The sequence below is a fragment of the Triticum dicoccoides genome, chromosome 7B, assembly GCF_002162155.2.
Source record: "Triticum dicoccoides isolate Atlit2015 ecotype Zavitan chromosome 7B, WEW_v2.0, whole genome shotgun sequence".
In the NCBI taxonomy this organism is placed as follows: Eukaryota; Viridiplantae; Streptophyta; class Magnoliopsida; order Poales; family Poaceae; genus Triticum; species Triticum dicoccoides.
This window is the reverse complement of record NC_041393.1, coordinates 700,258,019-700,268,743: the sequence shown is the minus strand read 5'-3', so window position 1 is coordinate 700,268,743 and position 10,725 is coordinate 700,258,019. Positions and strand designations below refer to the sequence as shown.

The 10,725-nt window shown below is 52.7% G+C and overlaps 1 protein-coding gene across 1 annotated transcript; it reads left to right on the top strand.

The window, feature by feature from the left end:
• The first annotated feature begins 8,279 nt into the window (after positions 1-8,279).
• Positions 8,280-10,483, top strand: LOC119335807 (L-type lectin-domain containing receptor kinase IX.1-like). The gene has a single exon (XM_037607882.1). The coding sequence runs from the start codon at positions 8,403-8,405 to the stop codon at positions 10,473-10,475; it is 2,073 nt and encodes a 690-aa protein (XP_037463779.1). The 5' UTR covers positions 8,280-8,402; the 3' UTR covers positions 10,476-10,483.
• Positions 10,484-10,725: the final 242 nt, after the last annotated feature.

Sequence of the window (10,725 nt, the reverse complement as noted above, 5' to 3'; positions counted from 1 at the left end):
CGCCACCGACGCCGTCAGGCTGCTCGCCTGCGTCATCGCCGCCGCCCCCTGTGAGCACAGCCTGCTCCCGCGCCCCTGCGCGGCCACCGCACGCCGCCCCTGTCCGTGCGCGGCCAGCGCGCGCCGCCCCTGTCCTGCGCGGCCGCCGCGCGGCCGCCCCTGCCCTGCGCGGCCGCCGCGCGCCGCCCCGCCGCCCCTGCAATTTTTTGCATTTTTTGTGTGTATATGTGTATATATATATGTGTACATGTTCATAGTATTTTTTTTCATAAGTGTATTTTTTTGTTCATTGCATTTTTTCATATATATAATGTATATATGTGTGTGGTAGCTATATATATGATGAATGGATGTGGCTATATATATATATATGTATGTATGAATATAATGTTCATAGCATTTTTTTTGTTTATATATGCTTTTTCATATATGTATTAATTTTTTATTTAGGTTGTTAGTAGATATTTAGGTTAGTGCATTTTAGGTTAGTGTAGAGGAGAAATTTAAAGTAAAATAAGGAAAAGGAAGAAAGGAAGAAGAAAGAAAGAAGCAGAAAAAGAATGAGAGGAAAAAGGAAAATAAGAAGATGAAGAAGAGGAGAGGAAGAAGAGGAGAAATAAATAAGAAGAGGAAAAAAGAAGAAAAAGAAGAGGATTTTTTTCTATTTCTTCTTCTTCTCCTCTATTCCTTTCTTCTTCTCCTCTTTTTTTTTCTTCTTCTTCCTTCTTCCTTCTTCCTCTTTTCTTCCTTTTCCTTAATTATTTTCCTTTCTCGTCGTTGTCGCGTCGTTGTCGATATAACCCCCTCGAGATAACTTCGACATGAGGGGCGGTCGATATATATACCCCCCTCGGCCCTCTCGCTCGACCAAAACTCTCGAGGACACCCAAACCCTAGAGAGAAAACGATGTTGGTCTCCCATCCCCTCCCGCCGCGCCCCTACCCGACAAATTAACTCTCTCGAGGCCGCCCAAATTTACCAAGTTAAAAGAGCATTGTCGTCAAGGCCACCCCAAACCTTTGAAGCGTTGTTGTGTCGAGGCGACCCCAAACCCTAGAGAAGCAGCGTCGAGGCCATTAACATGATTCCTTATTGTGATTAGCTGGCTAGTTCTACGTTTGCCACTAATATATATATATATATATATATATATATATATATATATATATATATATATATATATCCATCTGTACCATGTTTGAATAATAATTGACATGTTGTAAATATTTGCAGAAACTATGGAGCACTGCCAAGACGAAGAAACAGAAGCAATATTGAGGGACATAATCGCAAATGGAAGGGATGAAGTTGCATCATTTCTCCTCGACACCGTTGGTCAGCTGGAAGAACAAGGTGAAGAAGAGGGCTATGTTCATGATGGCTTCGGCCCATTAATGCCGGTACAAGAACAGGACTATGTTCATGATGGCTCCGGTGACATAATGGAGGTACAAGAAGGAGACCGTGTTGACTGCTCCGGTGACCGAACCGAGCCCGGCCAGGGATATATATATTAGTTAAGCCCATGCTGACTAGTTAATTGATGCTTCCATTGTTTTGGTATATGTACATACATTAATTACTCTTGTCTTTCTTCCTTATAATTTCTAGCCCTCCAGATCGAGCACAACTTCGGTAAGGAGACGAGGCCCGAAGAAAAAGTTGAGCTCGGATGAAAAGTTTGAGATCATAGAAATCGCGCCCGACGGCGAACCGATTGAACCCATCCGGACAAGGAAGGCATTTTCTGCTCAGTGCAGGGTTCTTGTTAGGGAGAAGATCCCGATCAGCATCCAGCAATGGTATAAGCCTAAGGAGGAAGACCCTGAGGTGTCTTATGTCAATGATATGCAGAAGGAATATCTTTGGACTGAGCTGAAAGCAAATTTCACCCTACCGCCAGAGGAGGATCCGGAGAAGCCAGTTAAAGAGGAATTAATCAAGTCTTGTGCTCTTAAGAAGATGGCAACCCTAATGAGGGGGTGGAGGAAAGAGCTGAACCAGTTTGTCAAAATAAAAAGACACCAGAATTCATCGGCAAATATGAGAAGATCAAAGATCACTGGCCCGCATTTGTGGCCTACAAAACATCGGAAAAGAGTAAGAAGATGTCGGAGACAAACAAGAAAAATGCTGCGAAGAAGACGCTTCACCATCGCACGGGGTCAAGTGGCTACCTGCAAGCCCGACCTAAGTGGTCCAAGACTGAGAATGATCTGCTTGAAAAAGGGATCGAACCAGAGACAATGAGATGGCCAGACCGTTGCCGGACTTGGTTCTTCGGGTCTGGCGGAACCTTGGACCCTGTAACAGGGTTTTGCCAGTGGACGGACGAGCAACTGGAAATACCAGTCAAGAACCTTCGACACTATATCGATGCAGCGTAGCGAGGGACGTTCCTTCCAAACAGGGAGAAGGACGAGCTCACAATGGTCCTTGGGAATCCTGAGCACCCTGGACGGACACGAGGCACGCCAGGCTCCATTTCGTGGAAGGTTGGTTTTTCGGACGCAGGGGGTTACAAAACCCACGAGAGGAGGAAGAAACTAGAGCAGGACCAACTGCAGGCGCTGCACGAAAGGGTAATGGGGCTAGAGGATCGAGAAGAGGAACGAGAAGCAGCAGATCGCAGCAAACGACCTGCCGAAGCTTCCCCCGAAGCTACCCCGCCATCTTAGCGGAGAAGCAGCGTGGCTTCCACCGAGCTGCTTCAGCCGGAGCATGTCTTGACGGCTCCTGCCAGCTATCCCGTGGATGGTATCACGGAGTCTCAAAATTGCCACATTATGGCGCGATGGATGAATTTGAAGGTCAAGGCGGCTGTTGGCCAAGTTTATCCGAGTGGACCCGGCACAACTTATCACTGCCAGCCGATTCCAAAAGGATATGCTAAGGTGATGGTGGATGAAATAACGGAGGAATTTGAGGACCTCGTGCTTGACCACCCTACCGGTGAAGGGGAGACTAGGCTGGGTTCTGCTCTGAACTGGACGCCTCCGCCTCCTCCTCCTGCTCCGGCGAGTCAGGGCACTCCGCCTTCTCTACCACCTCCTCCTCCGGCGAGTGACGATCAGGGCACGCGTGGCGGCACTCCGCCTCCTTCTCCGGCGCATGGCGGCACTCCGCCTCCTTCTCCGCCTGCGCCGGCGCTCCCGAGCAGCCAGTAGCATCCTCCTTCTCCGCCTCGCCAGCAAGGGCGGAAGAGACCTGCCGCCACCCCGGCTGCTCCGGCGCGTCGTACTCCTTCTCCTCCGCCTCGTAAGCAAGCACGAAAGAAGACAGACGCCGTAACCGCTCCGTCTGCTCCGGCGTCTAGCAGCACATCCAGAGGCAGGAGGCAATACAAATACGGTCCATCATCTCTCAAGCCTCTAGAGAAGTTACCGTACGAGAGGTCCGAGGAGGAAAACGACACGATTATGCGGACCCACGTGAAGGATTTCTTTGAAGGGGTGAAAGCAATGAGACATCCACCTCCGGAGGAGAAGGTAAATCCGGTGAAAGCAAAGCGCACTATCGATGCCCTGAGGAAACCACCAAAGTCTCCGCCGAGAACCAACTATGAGCGCATTACTGAACAAACATATCTCCAAGCCCAGCGGTCGGGAACTACTGTCAGTGCTAAAAGGTCAAAAGAACGAGCAAAGGGGAAAAAAATTGCCCAGCTCGACGAACAAGCACAGCAATCGCGCCCCCCGCTCAATGTGTCTAATGCTCCGGGGATGGTGGCCGGTTATGGCAATCTTGACGATTACCTGCCTGACGATGCAGTTCCTGATTTCTTGGAGGTGGACGAACACAGATACGAGTACGGGAAGCCTCTCGTCAAAGATGAAAAATCTCTGACAACAATGATGCGAAGATTCCATAATTGGTACATGGAAACCTGCAGAGAGTCTGAGGGTAAGAATGCTTTGTATCTGCATATTAAAGAGGAGCACGATCTCGTTGCAAATGATCTGTTGACTGTTCCATTTGATGAGTTCTTCGCGTTCTTCAATCAAAAGGCCCTCGATAAACTAATGGTCTTTTGCTACTGTCTGTAAGTACTATTTCTGTCATTAAGTCTCTATATATAGCTCGGCTCTTTCATTTCATGTATTTATAATTAATTATCCTCAATATATTATGCAGATTGAAGATCGTCGAGTGAAAAAAACAAGAAATTTATGATATTGGGTTCATTAACACAAATATCATAGATGAATTTCTAGTTAAAAAGGACATCAAAGAGGCCGAGGACAACGTGCTACAATCATTGATAAAAAATCAAAACAAAGATACCATACTCTTTCCTTACAACGGCAAGTGAGTGTTACTGTCGTGTGCATATTCGGTTTCCCTTATTACTCGAGCGAGGTTATAGTAATGTAATTGATGAGTTATGCATGCGTGCGCAGGTACCACTATATTCTTCTGGAGATTAAGCTTGAGCGTGGACTAGTAACCGTCTTAGACTCGAGACGGAAAGATCCCAAATCCTATGCGGACATGACTGAAATGCTCAGCAAGTAAGTTCAATCGATCATTATCGCACCATATCGGCAACTTTTTGTTCATTTCCTGATATCTCAAGTAATAATAATTATTTTCTTTGTCTTGCAGGGTTTGGAAACAGTTCACCGCAGAAGCTCCGGGACTGCCGAAGGAGCTGCGATATACATACCCGAAAGTAAGTACTACTGGCTAGCTAGTTGCGCGCATCTCCCATTGATTCTATAGCTATACTTTCATCAATGCCATTTATAATGCTTCATTATCAGTTTGATTGACCTCTATTTCTCGTAAAGTGCTTGTGGCAGGAAGAAGGGAATGATTTCTGTGGATACTACGTGTGCGAGTTCATCCACAACGCGACTTTGAAAAATAAGCGGGGCTACTCTCACAGACAATATGAAGTGCGTAAGCAATAATATTCACAATTTCATTTTATTACACCATCATTTCTCTTGAGTTTCATTCATATATATGTATTAATTAACCCCCTTCTTCAAATTAGACGTGCCAGATGCGGAATGAACTCCTAGAACCAGATCACATGAAAGCAATTCAAAAGGAATTGGCGGGATTCTTTCTTGACCATGTCATCAATAAAGCCGAAGAATACCATGTGGAAATTGATTTCAATTGCTAGGGAATTATAATTATAAGGGATCTTATACATATTGTACATGCATGTATGTAGCCAGTAGCGTTAGATACTTGTTGTTCGACCAATCTCTCGGAGAAGGAGAGAGGTCGATCGATCACTTCTCTCGGTATGCATGAACTTCTTTACTGAATGGTTCTCTAGATCACTTATGTATATATAGTACGTAGAGTCGACCAAGCACGGACATAAGAGAGGGAACTTCTCTCTATTAATTAGCTAGCTAACACAATATATGAAACACGTAAATTAACCCCCCAAAACCCCCAATCCCCCCCTCCTTTCAAAAAAAATAACAAAAACCCCAACCAATGGAATGCTGACGCGTGGATGCTTTTTGGTCCCGGTTGGTGCCACCAACCGGGACCAAAGGACCCCTGATTGGGCTCGGCGCACAGGGCCACGTGGAGGCACATTGGTCCCGGTTCTTGTTTGAACCGGGATTAATGGGTGGAGGTATTAGTAACGGCCCATTAGTCCCGGTTCATGAACCGAGACTAAAGGCCCTTACGAACCGGGACTATTAGGTGTTTTTCTACTAGTGCATGCTCGCAAGTGTCACTTCTTTCGCCTTGGTCTTGGCGTTGGCGGCCTCGATCTCTAGCACCTGGCTTGCTTCTCCGCCTCGAGCTCGAACATCTTGGCTTGCTTCTCGGCGTCAAGATCAAGCCTCCTCCTTTGGATCTCCATGAAAGCATCCATTTGCTCCACCTTGAAACACCGGCGCTCCTGCTCCCTTGAGTCCTTCTTATTCATCATGCCATCCACGCTTGCGATCAAGGCGTTGGTGGCCGCATCTCGCTTGTCCTCCTTCTTGGAGTTGGTCTTCCCCCGCAGTCGTGTCGGCTCGCCCTCCCCAACATCCTCCATGGCTTTCTTTCCCCCGCGTGCCTTGAGTGCGGCATATTGTGCCTTGAACTTCTCTTCGTCCTTGATGACCCGATAGCAATGAGAGAGGTTGAAGCACTTGCCATTGTGTTGAACCTTGAATGCCTCTAAAGCTTGAAATGCCTACAAAATGTTTCCATGCAAGCACATGGGCAAGTGATAGCAAGGATGATCTTGATGACACAAAAGAGGGTGGCTTGCTTGCTATCATACCATGTCTTGCATGCCGATGCCGCTCACGGGGCGGGCCTTGACGCTCTCAAGGGTGGCGCAAAACTTGTTGCACTCTTGTTGGATCACCCTCCACCGCTTGGAAATGGAGACCCACCCGCGCGTGCTCACAAATTGGTAAGGTGGAAACTTCTTGCGCTCATGGAACTCTCGGTGCACACGAGTCCAAAAGGTCGAATGCTTTTGCTCGGCGCCCGTCTTCGGGTCTTGTCCAATGTCTCACCAACACTTGCAAAGAAGCTTATCCTCGGCCGCCGTGTATGCCTTCGTACGCTTACTCTTGCGCTTGGGCTTAGCATCGGCGGCTTGGTTGGCAAGCTCGTCCTCGAACAAAGGATCCACGTCGATGTCGCACTCGTCCTCTTGCCGTAGTCGTTCGGGAACTCGTGGTCGAGGGGGAAGCCGTCCAGGTCGACGCCGACCTGATCACGCATGAAGGTCGCCTGGTCGGGATCATAGCCAGCGGCCGGCGTGAACGCCCGCGACCGTCCTGGCTTTGTGTCTCGTCGGGATCGTAGCCAGCGCATGGCGCACCGGCCTCGAAGATGAGGTTTTGCATGGAGTCCACATCGACGGCGGACGACATTCCCTCGAACAGGTCACGGGCGTCTGGGAGCCCGCCGGCCGGCATCTGCCGCGCGCGTTTCCTCGTGCCGCCGGACGACGAGCCACCAACCACCGGGGTGGCGTTCAGGTCGATGGGCGCTGGCGCAGGCGTGGAAGGCGCGACCACCCTCACGTCGGGTGAGCACTCCCCGGAGCGGCGGGAGGCCTGTGGGTAGATGTGGAAGCCGGGGACCGGGTTGCAAGCCGACGTGAGGGGTAACTCGGGCAACACCATCTGAGGAAACGTCGACGAGCCGGTGCTGGCCGCGGCGTCGGCGGCTTGGACGAGGCTGTGCTGGCTAGGGTTTACCCCTAGCATGTAGAGCGCCTCCCTCGTTGCCGCCGCGACGCGGGCATTGGTGAACTCCTGCTGCGCGGCGGCCCCATCCCTCGCGTCCGCAGGGTGCCTCCGGCCCTTCCTCTTGGCCGACTCGCTTGCCCGCTGTTCGGGCGTCAGCGCGTTCTTCGGCTTGGTCGCGGCGGCGGTCTTGCGCGGGGCACGAGGCTTGCCTTTCCCAGAGGGGGCGACAGCGCCGGACGAGGCGAGGGAGGCGAGGCCGGCGGCGGCGTCGAGGTCGAGGTCGAGATCGATGGCGTCGTCCATGGTCGGGGCGGGAGCGTTTTCGGAAAAATGGGGGGAAAATGGTGGTGGCTGCCACCGACCGGCGGGCCCGGGGAGAAGAGTAGGCGCGCGCGCGTCCGTCTAATGTCCACGCCGACGCAAATCAGACTCAAAATTGGGCCGGAAATGGGCCGCCCGCGGACGAAAAACGGACGCGCGTTCGTTTGGGTCGGTGCGTTGGGCCACCACTTTTGTCCGCGCCGACCCAAACGAACGCGGACGGACAAAATGGGTCGCCCCATTAGAGTTGCTCTAACAGCCTCAACTCTTGACTCGGCGAACCGCGTGCTCCGGATCGCCGCGGAGCCGGCGGCAAAAATGACCACCCAGAGCGCCCGGTACGAATGTAGTCCGGCCTCCGGCGCTCCACTAGAAGCGGTCTGACCGCTGTCGTCTTCTCGGCCCCACCGGCACACGAGGTCAGAAACTCCGGCGAGGTGGCCTCCCTGGCCACGCAAGCCTCCTGGTCTCGTCTACGGTCGCGAGAAATCCAGTGAAGTCATTTTCGCCGGAAGGCGGAAGCTGTACCCAACTGGTTTGTGTGGACGGCCGTTAAACTCCAGACGCCGGCGACTTCGTCCTGTGTAACCATGATTTGGAGAGCTCAGTCGGAGGAGCCGTACGTGTGCCGCATCTCAAAATAGAAAATTTCAACAACAACGACATCATTGGCTAGCTCTCTCGTTTCGTTCTGCTTCGTCGTGGAGACCAGTTCAAACTTGACGCCGACAACCAATTCCATGGCGTTCATAGGCCCAAGCTACGGGGAGGAGAACCCTGGCCACACACCACTTTGGTCGCTCGGTCGCCGGTTTGAAACGTCGACGAGCTGTACAGTTTCCTCCCCATTTTTATAACGCTCAAGGTTGCTCCTTCGCAGGCACTGTACGTACCAAGGCCAAGCCATGGGCTGCCGCCGTCGTCCGACCACCACCCTAGTCTTGGTGCTGCTGCTACACCTCTACTATGCGCCGCGCTGGGCCTTCTCGCTCAGCTTCAGCCTCAACTTCTCCGACGCCGGCGCCGGCTCATGGATCGACTTGGATGGCGACGCATCCATCAGCCCACCAAGGCTCGAGCTGACGAATTCGAAGAACCTCCTGAGCAGCGTCGGCCGGGCGTCGTACGCGCACAAGGTGCCGCTGTGGAACGGCGACACCGGCGAGATGGCTAGCTTCACCACCAACTTCTCCTTCCAGATCACTCCGGTGAAGGCCAGCTCCGGCGAAGGGATGGCCTTCTTCCTCGGCCACTTCCCGTCGGAGATCCCGCCCCAGAGCGGCGGGGGCGGCCTCGGCCTCCTCCCGGCCTTCACCAACGGGACGGGCCCCACCCGGATGGTGGCCGTCGAGTTCGACACAGTCGGCAACTCCTACTATGGCGGCATCAGCAAGAACCATGTCGGCATCGACGTCAACTCCATGGTTTCCACGGAGTCCACCCCCATCACGATCATGCAGAACCTCACGTCGTCCTATGTCATGAAGGCAACTGTCACGTACCACAACGTGTCCAAGATGCTGGCCGTTGATCTCCTCATCGACGATGCCCTGTTCCAGGTCAATGCCACCGTCGATCTGAGCACACAGCTGCCGGAGGAGGTCGCCGTCGGCTTCTCGGCGGCCACCGGCAACGCCTCCGAGCTGCACCGGATACTCTCGTGGTCATTCAGTTCCACTCTACCTCCTCTTCCGACCAGGAATAACAACAAAAAGTTGGTAGTGATCCTGTCATCCGTACTAGTCCCATTGCTTTCTTTGGTGGTATGTGTGGCCCTGTTGCTATGGCGGCGAGACAATAAAATGAAGGCAAATGAGGACGGACAAGAACGGTACGCCCACAGAGCTGACCTCGAGAGAGGTGTGGCTGCCGGCGGCCCCAGGCGGTACACCTACCATGAGCTGGTTGCCGCAACGAGACACTTCGCGGAGGAGGAGAAGCTCGGGCGAGGCGGCTTCGGGAGCGTTTACCGGGGTCACCTCACGCTCACACCCTCACCCGCCGACCGCCGTGCGGTGGCGGTAAAGATGTTGTCGGCGGAGTCGTCGGCGCAGGGGAGAAAGGAGTTCGAGGCTGAGGTGAGGATCATCAGCAGACTGAAGCATCGTAACCTTGTGCAGCTGCTGGGTTGGTGCGACAGCCACAAGGGTCTCTTGCTCGTCTATGAGCTCGTGGCGGAGGGCAGCCTAGACAGGCACCTCTACAGCAAGGACAAATGTCTCACATGGCCACAGAGGTACAAGATCATCCTCGGATTGGGATCCGCGCTGCACTACCTCCACGGAGAGTGGGAGCAGTGCGTCGTGCATGGCGACATCAAGCCCAGCAACATCATGTTCGACTCGTCAATGAGCACCAAACTCGGGGACTTCGGGTTGGCCCGGCTCGTCGACCACGACACGGGGTTGCTGCAAACCACCAAGGCCGTGCTCGGCACAGCCGGCTACATTGATCCTGAGTTCGTTAACACGCGCCGGCCGTGCACCGAGTCCGATGTGTACAGCTTCGGTGTCGTCCTACTTGAGATCGTCTCCGGCCGGCGGCCGGTGATGGAGACCGCGGGGAAATCGTTCACACTGGTCAGGTGGGTGTGGAGCCTCTACGGCAGGAACGCGATCCTCGACGCGGCCGATGACCGTCTGAGGGGAGACGAGGCCGACGAGCGGTGGATGGTGCGGGTGCTCGTCGTCGGGCTCTGGTGCGCGCATCCGGACCGAAGCGAGCGGCCGTCTGTCGCCCAGGCAATGCACGTCCTGCAGTCCGACGAGGCGAGGCTGCCGGCGCTCCCGCTCCACATGTACAGGACTGTGCCGGACACCGTGTCCTCCTCCGGCCCGTACGAGGCTTTCTCCATTGAGACCTCCAGCTCTAGCTCCGGTTGTGTTCGCTCTTCTTTGGTCAACACCGGCGACACCACTCATTCCTCCGACTCGTCCTCAAGTGCGTTGCTACGGAACTCCAGGGATCTAGCTAATTGATTAATGCAGATTTGTAAGGCTTAATTAGATTTTTTTGTTACATCCACCATGCATCGACAGCAACAATTATTTTTTGGAAAAGTTGCGGCTAAACCTGAGGCTGCCCGTAATGGTAGTATCATAGGTAGTATCATGCATGCCAACTAAGCAATTTTGTTGAGATGACACAGAATAAAATGAAGACAGAGATGCTTGAGTATCATATCATGATATCGTATTATATTAAATGATGTGCTACTTTGTGTCATGC